Source organism: Mytilus galloprovincialis, chromosome 5 (genome assembly GCF_965363235.1).
Source record: "Mytilus galloprovincialis chromosome 5, xbMytGall1.hap1.1, whole genome shotgun sequence".
In the NCBI taxonomy this organism is placed as follows: Eukaryota; Metazoa; Mollusca; class Bivalvia; order Mytilida; family Mytilidae; genus Mytilus; species Mytilus galloprovincialis.
This window is the reverse complement of record NC_134842.1, coordinates 33820233-33834373: the sequence shown is the minus strand read 5'-3', so window position 1 is coordinate 33834373 and position 14141 is coordinate 33820233. Positions and strand designations below refer to the sequence as shown.

Sequence of the window (14141 nt, the reverse complement as noted above, 5' to 3'; positions counted from 1 at the left end):
TGCGTTTTATCTTCTTATTATCGGCTGGTTATTAGATAAAGCATAAGTCATCGGCGCGCTTACGATTACGTTAAAATATGATTAAAAACCAAGACTTTTAATGATTGTATTTTAAATCCCGGCATGCAAAAACCAGGAGAAAACGTCACAACCTACAGGAAGTAGTTAATATTTTTTCATTAATTATTGAATTTCTCCTTTATTACTGCACATTTAGCGATAAAACTTTGTGAATATATATATTATGTCATTATGAACATATTTAAACCATAAGAAAAAAATCGCGAATTTTCCCTTTAACTAAGATGTAGTCGATTTAAAAAAAAATCTTACTGGCCAGTCTGTCAAATTTCTCCTTTTTTGTCTGCCAATGCAGACAATTTTATATAATCCTCTATTCGTATAGATTTGAGTGCATACCTGGAATACATGGTAACATTTTTTTGTTATCTATTATAGCAAAAGCGCATTAGAAATATATGAAATGAACTTGTTTGAATGGTTTTTCACACAAGTCATTTTTGGGGGCCTTTATAGCTTGATGTTTAGGTGTGATCTAAGGCTCTGTGTTAAACACCGTACTTTGACTTATAATGGTGTTTCTTTTACAAATTTGACTTGGTTTGAGAGTTGTCTCCTTGGGACTCATACGACATCTGCATATATCTATTAACTTGATTGTTTTAGAATTGCTTTGATATAATGATGTATTGTCGGCAGGGAAAAGTGATAGATTAATCCATTGAAACATTGAAACTAAGAAATAATACCTTCAGCAATACTAGTCCTGTATTATCTAAAACTCAACACCAAATCCTGGTTTACATTGACGTTGGTTTGATTGTTGACGTAATTCGCCGTTTCAGAATCTAATGCATCCTGGGTAATATTTTCAAAAGTGTACACAAAAACGTCCTGATTGGTTAAAAATGTCAAAAACAAAAGAAATGTAACCAATGACGTGACGTTATTTTCATTTTCTGCTACGAACAATGAAATTATCCATAATTCTTTAGATTCTGAAACCGCCAATTACGGAAGAGGGTTTAATGATTTTGAGAATAGCCTTGTATCTGTGATAAGATCAACATAAGCGAGAAAGCTACGCCTGATCCGTTTAATCATGGATGAAAGAAAAAAATCGTTTTACCTTGTACTGCTAACGTAAGACATGCTGGCTGTAGCATTGGAACTTCACAGCATATTTTTTGTCCATCATTGAATGCGGTTGCTGTCATTACAACAGTTTGGGTTATTCTCCACCTTTGAGTGTTAGAATCTTGTGTTTCCTGGTTGGATATACCGCTTGTTATATCATTACCGCCGATTGTCATAACCATGTTAGGCTTTTGATATCCACCCAAGGTTGTACATGAGAACTGCGATGACTGTCCAATATAAACTAATGGAGAGCCCGAAATTGTCGGTGGCTGTGTGGCAACTGAAATTATAAAACGGTATTTTTGCAATAGTTTAGATTAACAAAATGTTTTATAAGACTAAAATGGTCCGTATAGAATTGAAAAAAAAAAATACAACATACAATTTTATGTAATGTGGATTCATTATTATTCAATGAACCACGATTTTAATGTTCCACGAAATTCAAATTTCTACAAAGTCATATTTTGACTCTGGCAGAACCAAGAAATCACATATCCTCGAAAATGCAAGGTTTCCGCAATCCACGAAAATTTGTTCCCACAAAAAAACATAAATCCAAGTATTGCCTTTTTATATCAAAATAATCAGCTTGAATAAACTGCATTTCTGTTATTGAAAGTAAATATATGAAAATGTATTTCAATTTCATGACACTTTATAGCAATTGCCGTTTCATAAGTCTCTTTTTGTCTTATGTTGATGGTTTTTAAGCTGTTAGATATATTATAATGCCACCACAATAAAAAGAAATCAAACATATTTCGGAATGAAAAGACATTGTTCAACAATGGACAGTATTCGATCTATAAGAAACCACTTATGCCTTCTCCCTTGAGTGGTCTCTTAATACAAGTTTGACTGTAGTCATAAATAAAAAAAGATGGCATTATTGTAAACACTTACCCTGATCAAGTTGAAGGATTACACATGACGATTGTGTATACGTAAACACAACAGTGAACACTTACCCTGAGCAAGTTGAAGGATTACACATGACGACTGTGTATACGTAAACACAACAGTAAACACTTACCTTGAGCAAGATCAAGGATTACACATGACGATTGTGTATACGTAAACACATCAGTAAACACTTACCCTGAGCAAGTTGAAGGATTACACATGACGATTGTGTATACGTAAACACAACAGTAAAGACTTATTCTGAGCAAGTTGAAGGATTACACATGACGATTGTGTATACGTAAACACAACAGTAAACACTTACCCTGAGCAAGTTGAAGGATTACACATGACGATTGTGTATACGTAAACACAACAGTAAACACTTACCCTGAGCAAGTTGAAGGATTACACATGACGATTGTGTATACGTAAACACAACAGTAAACACTAACCCTGAGCAAGTTAAAGGATTACACATGACGATTTTGTAAACGTAAACACAACAGTAAACACTTACCCTGAGCAAGTTGAAGGATTGCACATGACAATTGTGTATACATAAGCACAACAGTAAACACTTACCCTGGGCAAGTTGAAGGATTATACATGACGATTGTGCATACGTAAACACAACAATAAACACTTACCCTGAGCAAGTTGAAGGATCACACATGACGATTATGTAAACGTAAACACAACAGTAAACACTTACCCTGGGCAAGTTGAAGGATTATATATGACGATTGTGCATACGTAAACACAACAATAAACACTTACCCTGAGCAAGTTGAAGGATTACACATGACGATTATGTAAACGTAAACACAACAGTAAACACTTACCCTGAGCAAGTTAAAGGATTACACATGACGATTGTGTATACGTAAACACAACAGTAAACACTTACCCTGGGCAAGTTGAATGATTACACATGACGATTGTGTATACGTAAACACAACAGTAAACACTTACTCTGAGCAAGTTAAAGGATTACACATGACGATTGTGTATACGTAAACACAACAGTAAACACTTATCCTGGGCAAGTTGAAGGATTACACATGACGATTGTGTATACGTAAACACAACAGTAAACACTTACCCTGAGCAAGTTGAAAATTACACATGACGATTGTGTATACGTAAACACAACAGTAAACACTTACTCTGAGCAAGTTAAACGATTACACATGACGATTGTGTATACGTAAACATAACAGTAAACACTTACTCTGAGCAAGTTAAAGGATTACACATGACGATTGTGTATAGGTAAACACAACAGAAAACACTTACCCTGAGCAAGTTGAAGGATTACACATGACGATTGTGTATAGTAAACACTTACCCTGAGCAAGTTGAAGGATAACACATGACGATTGTGTATACGTAAACACAATAGTAAACACTTACACTGAGCAAGTTGAAGGATTACACTGACGATTGTGTATACGTAAACACAACAGTAAACACTTACCCTGGGCAAGTTGAAGGATTACACATTACGATTGTGTATACGTAAACACAACAGTAAACACTTACTCTGAACAAGTTGAAGGATTACACATGACGATTGTGTATACGTTAACACAACAGTAAACACTTACCCTGAGCAAGTTGAAGGATTACACATGACGATTGTGTATAAGTAAACACAACAGTAAACACTTACCCTGAGCAAGTTGAAGGATTACAAATGACGATTGTGTATACGTAAACATAACAGTAAACACTTACCTTGAGCAAGATCAAGGATTACACATGACGATTGTGTATACGTAAACACAACAGTAAACACTTACCCTGGGCAAGTTGAAGGATTACACATGACGATTGTGTATACGTAAACATAACAGTAAAGACTTATTCTGAACAAGTTGAAGGATTACACATGATGATTGAGTAAACGTAAACACAACAGTAAACACTTACCCTGAGCAAGTTGAAGGATTACACATGACGATTGTGTATACGTAAACACAACAGTAAACACTTACCCTGAGCAAGTTGAAGGATTACACATGACGATTGTGTATACGTAAACACAACAGTAAACACTTACCCTGAGCAAGTTGAAGGATTACACATGACGATTGTGTATACGTAAACACAACAGTAAACACTTACCCTGAGCAAGTTGAAGGATTACACATGACGATTGTGTATACGTAAACACAACAGTAAACACTAACCCTGAGCAAGTTAAAGGATTACACATGACGATTTTGTAACGTAAACACAACAGTAAACACTTACCCTGAGAAAGTTGAAGGATTTCACATGACAATTGTGTATACATAAACACAACAGTAAACACTTACCCTGGGCAAGTTGAAGGATTATACATGACGATTGTGCATACGTAAACACAACAGTAAACACTTACCCTAAGCAAGTTAAAGATTACACATGACGATTTTGTAACGTAAACACAACAGTAAACACTTACCCTGAGAAAGTTGAAGGATTTCACATGACAATTGTGTATACATAAACACAACAGTAAACACTTACCCTGGGCAAGTTGAAGGATTATACATGACGATTGTGCATACGTAAACACAACAGTAAACACTTACCCTAAGCAAGTTAAAGGATTACACATGACGATTGTGTATACGTAAACACAACAGTAAACACTTACCCTGGGCAAGTTGAAGGATTATACATGACGATTGTGTATACGTAAACACAACAGTAAACACTTACCCTGAGCAAGTTGAAGAATTACACATGACGATTGTGTATACGTAAACACAACAGTAAATTCTTACTCTGAGCAAGTTAAAGGATTACACATGACGATTGTGTATACGTAAACACAACAGTAAACACTTACCCTGAGCAAGTTGAAGGATTACACATGACGATTGTGTATAGTAAACACTTACCCTGAGCAAGTTGAAGGATTACACATGACGATTGTGTATACGTAAACACAACAGTAAACACTTACTCTGAGCAAGTTGAAGGACTACACATGACGATTGTGTATACGTAAACACAATAGTAAACACTTACTCTGAGCAAGTTGAAGGATTACACATGACGATTGTGTATACGTAAACACAACAGTAAACACTTATCCTGGGCAAGTTGAAGGATTACACATGACGATTGTGTATACGTAAACACAACAGTAAACACTTACCCTGGGCAAGTTGAAGGATTAAACATGACGATTGTGTATACGAAAGTGTCACGTGGGTAACTTTACAGCAGAGACTGTCCCCATCATTTGCTATTGATGGAGCCCAATTAAGTGTTGTCGTCATTTCTGTGGTTTTTGTAATGGTATCTTTTACTTCGTATGATGTAATTCCACTATATATTTGATTATTATTTATTGTGATAGTCATATCAGGTGCCGGATTGCCTCCCTTTGATTCACACGTCCATTGTTGTTGTTGACCAGGAGTGAATACTGTTTGGCCGGTAAATATCGGATGGTCTGGTGTTGCTAATGAAATAAAAAATAACATATATATATAAGCGTGTTCATTCAAAATATATCTAGTAGCCACAATACAAATGTTGCTGTTTTTCATAGATAAACGCAAAAGTAGCAAGCATACTGGTATTCAAAAGTCATAAATCGATTGAGAGAAAACAAATCCCGGTTACAAACTAAAATCGAAGGAAACACATCAATTATAACAGGAAACAACAAAACAACAGAACAACAGGACACTGAAGAGCAACAAAAAATAAACAACAATGCAACATACATAGAAACGATCTATTATTTGGCAACAACTGCCATATTACTGACTTGGTACTGCACATTTTAAGAAAGAAATGTTTGGTTGAACTTGGTGTTGTGGCTAGCCCAACCTCTGCGCTTTATAGCAATGTTTAATATACAGCTAAAATAACAACATTACATGACGGGTATAGAACATGTTTGCAAAAAAGGCTATCTGCAGAAAAAATAACGGAATAGTATCAACACACAGCCCATATTAATCATCACAGCTCTTAAATATGTAAAGAACTGTCAGGAAAACTTTCTTTCCGAATAAAAAAAGCCTGTATAGATTACTTCTGGATAGTTTTTTGTTTTGTAAACTTTGAAGACTATTTAACATGTATTGTGTTTTTAGTTTAATATCTGTCTTGTTTATCCTACTTTTAGAAAAAATGAAACCAATACTTTCCTTTTTAAAGTTTTTTTGTTATTCGGCCATGTACTACAGTAAGCGAATTTACAGGAGTTATCATAGTAATTGTTTAAGTTTCAAAAATTATCGTTAAACGTCCAGCTGGTATTCACATAATCAACAGATAGTTTTCATTAGCGCCATCTAACAGGGATAATTTGAAAGGTGCCACTCCTTGAACAAGACATTGTACCGTCCCCGGGGCGCCTCAGTTCGCCTTGATGTTTTGATTTGGTTCGTTTTGCTCAATAGTTAGTTGGTTCTGCGTTTTTTAATTTGTTGTTTGTCCTTTTGTCTTTTTTTAGTCTGTTTCGACTTATTATTTCGTAATTAATGTCCTTAATAGTTATCCCACAAGGACGCGGTGTGTCAGTGTAAGATCACCCCGATGGCCGGAGGCCAGAGGGTGATCTAACACTGACACACCAAGGCCGAATGGGATAACTATTTTACATCCCAGCTGTTTTTGATTAGACGGAAAACCATTAACAATTCATAAAATCAAGTTTAGAATGCCACACAACCATTATAATATACTGTATATATTACTATATGATGTATACCCTTAATGACCCTCAAACACGATGAGTAGATATCAAATAATGTCAACTCGCCCCACTTGCCAATCGGCCCACACTATATCGCCACTTTATAAAAAAATCGCCCCACTCTTGTTTACCGACTCACCCCACTTTTGAAAAAAGTGTAAAATCAAATTGAACAATCAGTCTGAAAGCTCACTTATTCACGTTATTAACGAAAAAGGTTTAAACCCCACTGAATAAAGGTTTGACAACTCGCCCCACTTATAAAAAGATCTTGCTGGCTTTAAGTATGTCAAATTACCATTACTTCGTATCCAGTCGTCCTGGTGTAGTGGTATGTGTCGTGGCTTGATATGCTAAAGGTCTTGAGTTCGAATCCCAGCATATACACTGGATTTTTTCTACGTGAATGTTGATAGATAGTCCTTTCCGTATAATTGATTATAAGTTTTATAGTGGATTTAACATTCCCGCCAAAATGTTACAGAACAAAGGAAAGCATGCACAACAAAGAAACTCAAACTGGGGTGATCTGGTAGGGGTGATCCGGCTCAGATCACCCCTGTTAGAACAAAGGAGCTGGGATGTAACTTCTGATGCATACACAGAACAGAAGAGTAAACAGGTCTTACACAAGAGTATTAAAATCGATGACAATGAATCAAGCTTTGTTTATATAACTTTCTATACACTAACCGACACATAGTTGATTCTTTGTAAGCAGATATTACAGGTACAAAATGTAACTGTTCACGACAAGAAAAAAAATATCATACCAGGAATTCATTACCAGTTCTGTATACTGAATATTACTCCTGGATTACTGAGTTCTATTATTGAAACAACAGGGAAAAAAATGATTTACACGGAATAATCACATGACTAACTTATGTCTATGAGCTGATAAAAAAAAGAAACCACTTTTAGCCAATCTGAAGACGTTTTACACAAAAACAATTCACTCAACGAAAAGTAAATTAGATGATAGTTTACAGCTATACTCCTAGTCAACCCTTCCCATAATCTATACCATAGCGCTGTTTGGGAAGCAGCGACACTTGATGTGAAAAATTTTGATACTTGAATTATGCAAGGTAACAAAAAATCATTTGCCTATTGTGACGTCAAAATTTAACGGAAACCTTTGTGATGTCCAGTACTAAAGGACAATGATGCCTCGTTCACACGGACATTTAATTCGAATTGAATTCGAATCGAATGCGAATCGAATTCGCTAATCGCGTTCACACACTATTCTTTTTTAATTCGCATTGATTCAAATTGGCTAATTCGAATTACCCAATTCGAATTAGAAATACGTTTTTGTTAATACGTATTAAAAGTTAACGTCGTTTGGACAGTAAAGCGAATTTGACGCGCATTGTAATTCGAATTAAAACTGACGTTAGGACTAAAACGTTTCGAATGCGAATTAAACTAATTCGAATTAGTTAATGCGAATCGAATTCGAATTACGTGTGAACTCAGCATTAGTGTTAATGTTTATCGATGATATTCATTTTTTCTGTGAACTTGAGAATAACCTACCTTGTACAGCTACTATAACGCTTGTTGACTTAGCATCAAATAAGTCATGTTCGATCTTACAGGTTAATTGATCTCCGTCGTTCATAGATTGTGCGGTCCAAATAAGAGTGCCAATCACTCCGCCAGCAGATTTGTCTACCGTAAAACCACTTTGAATGGGTACATTATTAAGGTACATAGTCATCTTTGGTTCCAGAAATCCTGCCGTAGACGAACAAAACCATGTTTCTGCATCACCAGCTAATACAGTGGTTTTTCCTGTTAGAGCAGGAGCAGGAGGTGCAACTGTCAATGTAAAACACGAATTGGTGTTGTAATATATCATATAAGTCAAACAAGATTCAATACAATAAGTTTCGACCAATCACGTCTGCCTATAATCATAAGAACTCAGAGATATTTAACTTAAATGTGTCATACAAACTATTGAAATAAGCTCTAATTATGCCGACGAAATTCCTCCGAAAGAACTTACTTTTTATAACAGCAATCATTCACAAAGTACATGTATGCAATGATATCGTCATTCTCGTTGTTTGATTGGTGTGTGATTGTTATGCTGAGTATAATACATTAATGTCGCTTATCCAGCCTTCCCTTAAAAATCAAATTCGAAATTCATTGCGAATTACGGAAGAAATTGTAATTTTCATGAAAGAATAATGGTATACATGTACAGACGTGCTGCTGGTATCGGCCTATTTTTGAATGTAAAAGATATAAATTGGGTGCAATGTCAAGCAGTTGATATACATTCATATGTCAATGCGTCCTCCAATATACTCTACTGTTAAAATGTCTAAAATTTTAATATTTACAAAATGGGAAGAATGAAATCATCATGTTTTAAAAGAATCTTGCCAAAAAACTTAAGATAGAATTTAGCCGAGGTGAATGTTTTTATCTGGAAATTAAACCTGCGAGATGTTTCCCAATAAAGGAACAAATCATGAGCAATCTTTTCTTGCATCTTTATTTCTATTTTGATTCTAGCTTTTTTACGATTATATATTCATTACTATATATAGCATGTAAACTACGGTTACGCTTCCGATTTTTAAATTAAAAAGCCAAAAGAAAACCATGTTCATTTGTACATGAACAAAAAGCAAAAAACAACCCACCAACATGCTTACAATTGTTGATTCGACTAAGGAATTGGCTTTTTTTAAAATTTATTTTAGAGGCATTTATAATCCGATTATACGAGGCTGTCGTCATGATAAGGCAATATAAAAATTAGCAAAGTAACCTATATTTTGCCATATGTAAATGAGGGCAACTGTTTGAACTTGGAATGACAAAAGAACGTGTCAAAACACTATGTGTTACGATTTTTGAGAAACGGAACATAAAGAAATCACTCACCTATATAAAATGTAGCGACAAGATCACTTTGCAGGACACCATTGTCAACTTTGCACTTAAAAACTTGTAAGTGTTCACCAATAGTCACATGACTGATTGTCAAAGTTGAAGATGTCACGTCTCCAGTCGTGGTAACTGGGGAAACGGTGATGTTTATGGAATTTGTAAGACGTCTTTCATCCACATACCATGTGATATTAGGGGTTGGCATGCCGCCTGCTGATGAACATTCTAGTTGTACTGTATGACCTGTTATTGGTGAATTAGTATGTCCTTGATATGTTATTGCTGGGTATCCTGGTGGCCCTGAAATAAAACAAGAATGGAAAAATAAGGAGGTTTTTTTTATAATCTTTAAGTTGCTGCTTTCATATATAATTCGATGTAAATTATAAACCTTTTGGTTTATAGCTTTTCATCTTTTAAATAAGCTTTCGATTTTCGAATGTTTTAGGCATCACTGAAGAGACATTGATACTGAGCATTGATAGTCAAAATGAGCATCTGGGGCAGAATATCGGTTCTGTTTTGTTATTAAAAATCATTATGTTTTACAGCGAACGGGTGTTCTAGCTTATCGTTTCGGAATCTAAAGGGTCCTAGAAATGACTCAGCGATATCTAAATATTTTTAGAAAAAAATTATTGTAAACTTAAATTACAAAGATCAGGGGAATTCTAACCCAAGGTAACAGGGGATTGTTCCAACCATATGTCCCCATTCCAAATCATTTATCGTAAAAAAAACGCGAGGTTCCTAACCCGCGTCCTCTTGAATCCGCCACTGAAGATGAAATATTGATAGCAAAATATATATGGTTGTGTTCGGCAAACAGTATGTAGTCGTATATTTTTGTCAATTCTATCACACAAAGTTATTTCCTTTGACGAATTATATTCTAAAACATGGTATTTAAGTATTTTTCCTTGGACGAGCTGTTTGTTAAGATTTTTCATTGGATGAGCTATTGTTTTAGTTTTGGCATTCACTATTGCTGGCTATTGATGCCAACTGCAATGTTATATATACATGTACTTACGTAATTCCCAGGTTTTGACATAGCTCAAAAGTCCGAAAAGAAAGAATGCTGTCTTTACTATCATCTTTTTATAAATATAAAATCTACAATGAAACTAAGAAGGTTAAAACATAAATGCATGTGCAAAAAATTGGGTTGGGGAGCTACAATTTGATTTTTAGGGGGGAGGGGGGACGGGGGGGGGGGGGGGGTGGCTAGGATGAAATTTGAAAAAAATAGACAGGACAGGAGTTTTGAGTAAAAAAAAAGGCAGGATTGAGACACTTGCAAAAAAAAAAAAAAAGTCAGGATAAACTAAAAAAAGAAAAAAGGCAGGACCAAACAGAGTGAAAAATAAAAAGGCAGGACAGAGATTCCTAGCCCCCCACCCCCATAAATGAAGAACAACAATAAAAGCACGATTCATTTACTTTTTGTGTGTTTTTTTATGCGTGTACTGATTTTGTGTGATGGATGAATACCCAATATTCTTTATGTTTCTAGTGTATATCAAAATGTGATGATATTTGTATTCTCTGATTCTCTGATTTTGTAGCCCTGAAGATAAAATTGAAATGATTAAGTTAATGAAATGTTATATATAAGATACCGAATATAATAAATTAACAAGGTGGTATGAATATAAACTTTACTATTACGAAATTATTTTTTTCTTTCATTTTAAACATAATTTCACAGCAGCATATACTATAACAAGTTAAAATTCATTTTGATTTGAAAATTGGTAAAAGATGTCTCGTGAGGCTAGATGAATTGGTCAGTGTTTGTTTTTGTTTTAGTGCTATGTGTGCAATCTTTTGTGCTCTTCAAAAGTGTGACAACATGTCTGCTTGTGTAAACTGCAGTGGAGATCACTTCTAACCTCTCATCAAATCTGTCAGAATCTGTCAGGTGAACTGTTCTAGAACAGTATGTAAACGTTCATCCTGACACCTTTTAGACAGTTCTAGCTAGAACAGTTCTAAACTAGAACTGATTTGGTCAGTTCTACCTTGAACTGATTTAGACAGTTCTACCTAGAACTTATCCTCAAAAATCTATCCTAGAACAGTTTTAGATCGTTCTACCTAGAACTGACCAAATTTTTGGTCGGTTCTCCGACTAGAACAGTTCTACGACTAGAACAGTTCTGCGACTAGAACAGTTCTTCGATAAGACGGGTAGAACTGTTCTAGGTAGAACTGTTATAAATAGAACTGACAGTTCTAATGACAGTTAAAAGTGATCTCCACTGGATGTTCGGAAAACGTATTTTGGGCGGTGATTTAACATCATTCCGTCCTTTTGCGCGAATCACGCAGAACATTAAGTTAGCACGTTAAAATGGTAGTTTTGTATAAAAATGATATTTATCATGATTATTAAATGATCCGTACTTGCAAATCAATTTGAATAAAAATCCAAACGAATTTTACTATTCTTGATGATTCCCTGGCATTAAAGATTTCAATAATCTGCAAAGTATAAAATAAACATCAGAAATGTTTCGGTAAAGTGAGTTTTAAGAGAGGATAGGGTTGTGTGTTATTGTAGTAAAGGGATATAGTATCCTCACGTGCATAACGGTTCACCAGAATATACATGTAGGCACATGGAGAGATCTGTGGTTTAACCTTGATGAGTCTTTTTAAACAAAAATATCCCAATCACAGTTGTGTTCCTCCTAATAGTTCTTTCACAGTTTTGATATTGCATTAGTTCCAAGAAATGTAAGATATATAAGCTGACTATGCGGTATGGGTTTTGTTCAATGTTAAATGCCGTATGTTAACCTATAGTTGTACAGTTCTATGTCACTTGCTCTCTGATGAAGAGTTGTTTCAATGACGAGCATATCGCAATATATATTCTTATTCTTTTTTCATAAATATTCTAACAAGTGTATACACGGCATACAATGGTAGACGGATTACATCTTACGGACGAAGTAACTACTCACACGAAAAATGAGTGTTTGAATATGTACTGAAACTGTATCAACTACGAAGTATGACTACAAAATCAAATAATAACACTCCTAATTGTATCAATGAAAGAGTTTGACCAGTATAATCACATGGGATATTTGTAAAATATTCATATTCAAAAAGTTTACTGATACACATCATCTATAGTGAAAGCGATTTCACCTAAACTTGAAAATTACGAAACGTAACATGCTAGCAGGATAAATACGTCAGACTATTCGTACAAAAAATAATGATAATATATACCAGCGGGTCGGGATGGGGGAAACAGTTAAAAAAAACTATGAAAGAAGAATCATTTGGTATTATAGATATGAAAAAGTTACTTTAGCATGTCAAAAATAAAAAAGATAGCATGGTTAAATTCGCCTGTATTTAATTCGCTTCTGTATTCAAACAGTTTATGAAACGTTTTAGAATTTAAAAATGTCGAAAAAAAGTATTATACGTGCTTCTAAGAAATTTTGATATGTTTAAAATTAATAATCTACTTGTAAAATTTAAGGATATTCCATCAGACCTAAATGATACAGACGAGTTTAAGCAAACTATTTTCAATTTGGTTAAATTTTGCATAGAAGGCACTTAGAAAATATTAGTATTTCATTTGAAGAAAGTTTGCAGCTTATATTCTGATATAATTTTTGTTTTGTTTTATTTTTTGTTTTAATTTTTCATATCTAAATATATAATTTAACCAAAACTATTCTTACACAAATGTTCATTGTTCGAAAATAATCGTATTTAGAATATTTCAATATTTCACCAATGAAAGAAATATTTAAAACGATTTACTAATATTAAATATTTTACATTTCTAATTAAAACAGTTTTGAAACAAAAATGAATTAATCATAAATTCAGTATTTACCCAAAATCCTAATTCTAGTAATATATTAATCCAGATGTACGTCTTATTATAATAAACCACTGTTTAAAGTTAAATTTGTGTATGCGAATGATTATATATTCAGGGCAGGGGACAGTAATGGCGACAATCCTTAACCTTATCAGGATAATACACTGCAGGGTATATCTGATAACCAGAGATAGATATCGACCGAATGTGTATTGCCTAACCGTGAACACGCAAATCCATTAAACACTTCAACGAATAATTGAAAGATAAAAAAATTTATCAATTCTTAAAATATTAGAAATATTATATAAAAAAAAAAAAAAAAAATGCACTATATGTCAATCTTATTTTTTGATTTATTTTCACTTGAAATAAAGTCTTACTTTACTTATAAATTACCAAGTAATATTTTTTTTTTCTTATAATAATACAAACTAATAGCCCCTTCTTTTCTTTTTGAATTATGATTTGGACAATGGTCCAAAGCATTAATATCATATTTTGTTTATGATATATATATATGTTCAACTATAAGTAGGATCTTGAACTACAAAAATTACGGTATCCAATTGACAAGTTTTCAAT

General features: G+C 34.0%; 1 protein-coding gene across 5 annotated transcripts in view; it reads right to left on the bottom strand.

Moving 5' to 3' along the window:
- LOC143075662 (uncharacterized) overlaps nucleotides 1-13642 on the bottom strand; it is a 54799-nt gene extending 41157 nt beyond the window's left edge. For 3 of the 5 annotated variants that reach the window (XM_076251176.1, XM_076251180.1, XM_076251179.1), the window contains exons 1-6: nucleotides 13569-13642; nucleotides 10731-10813; nucleotides 9692-9997; nucleotides 8324-8608; nucleotides 5222-5530; nucleotides 1151-1441 (exon numbers count right to left, since the gene is read on the bottom strand). In XM_076251176.1, coding sequence (XP_076107291.1) covers nucleotides 1151-1441; nucleotides 5222-5530; nucleotides 8324-8608; nucleotides 9692-9997; nucleotides 10731-10794 — 1255 coding nt within the window. In that variant the 5' untranslated portion in view covers nucleotides 10795-10813; nucleotides 13569-13642. Of the gene's footprint in view, nucleotides 1-1150; nucleotides 1442-5221; nucleotides 5531-8323; nucleotides 8609-9691; nucleotides 9998-10730; nucleotides 10825-12106; nucleotides 12180-13568 lie in introns of those variants that run through there. The other 2 variants (XM_076251177.1, XM_076251178.1) reach the window with 2 other exon arrangements.
- Nucleotides 13643-14141: the final 499 nt, after the last annotated feature.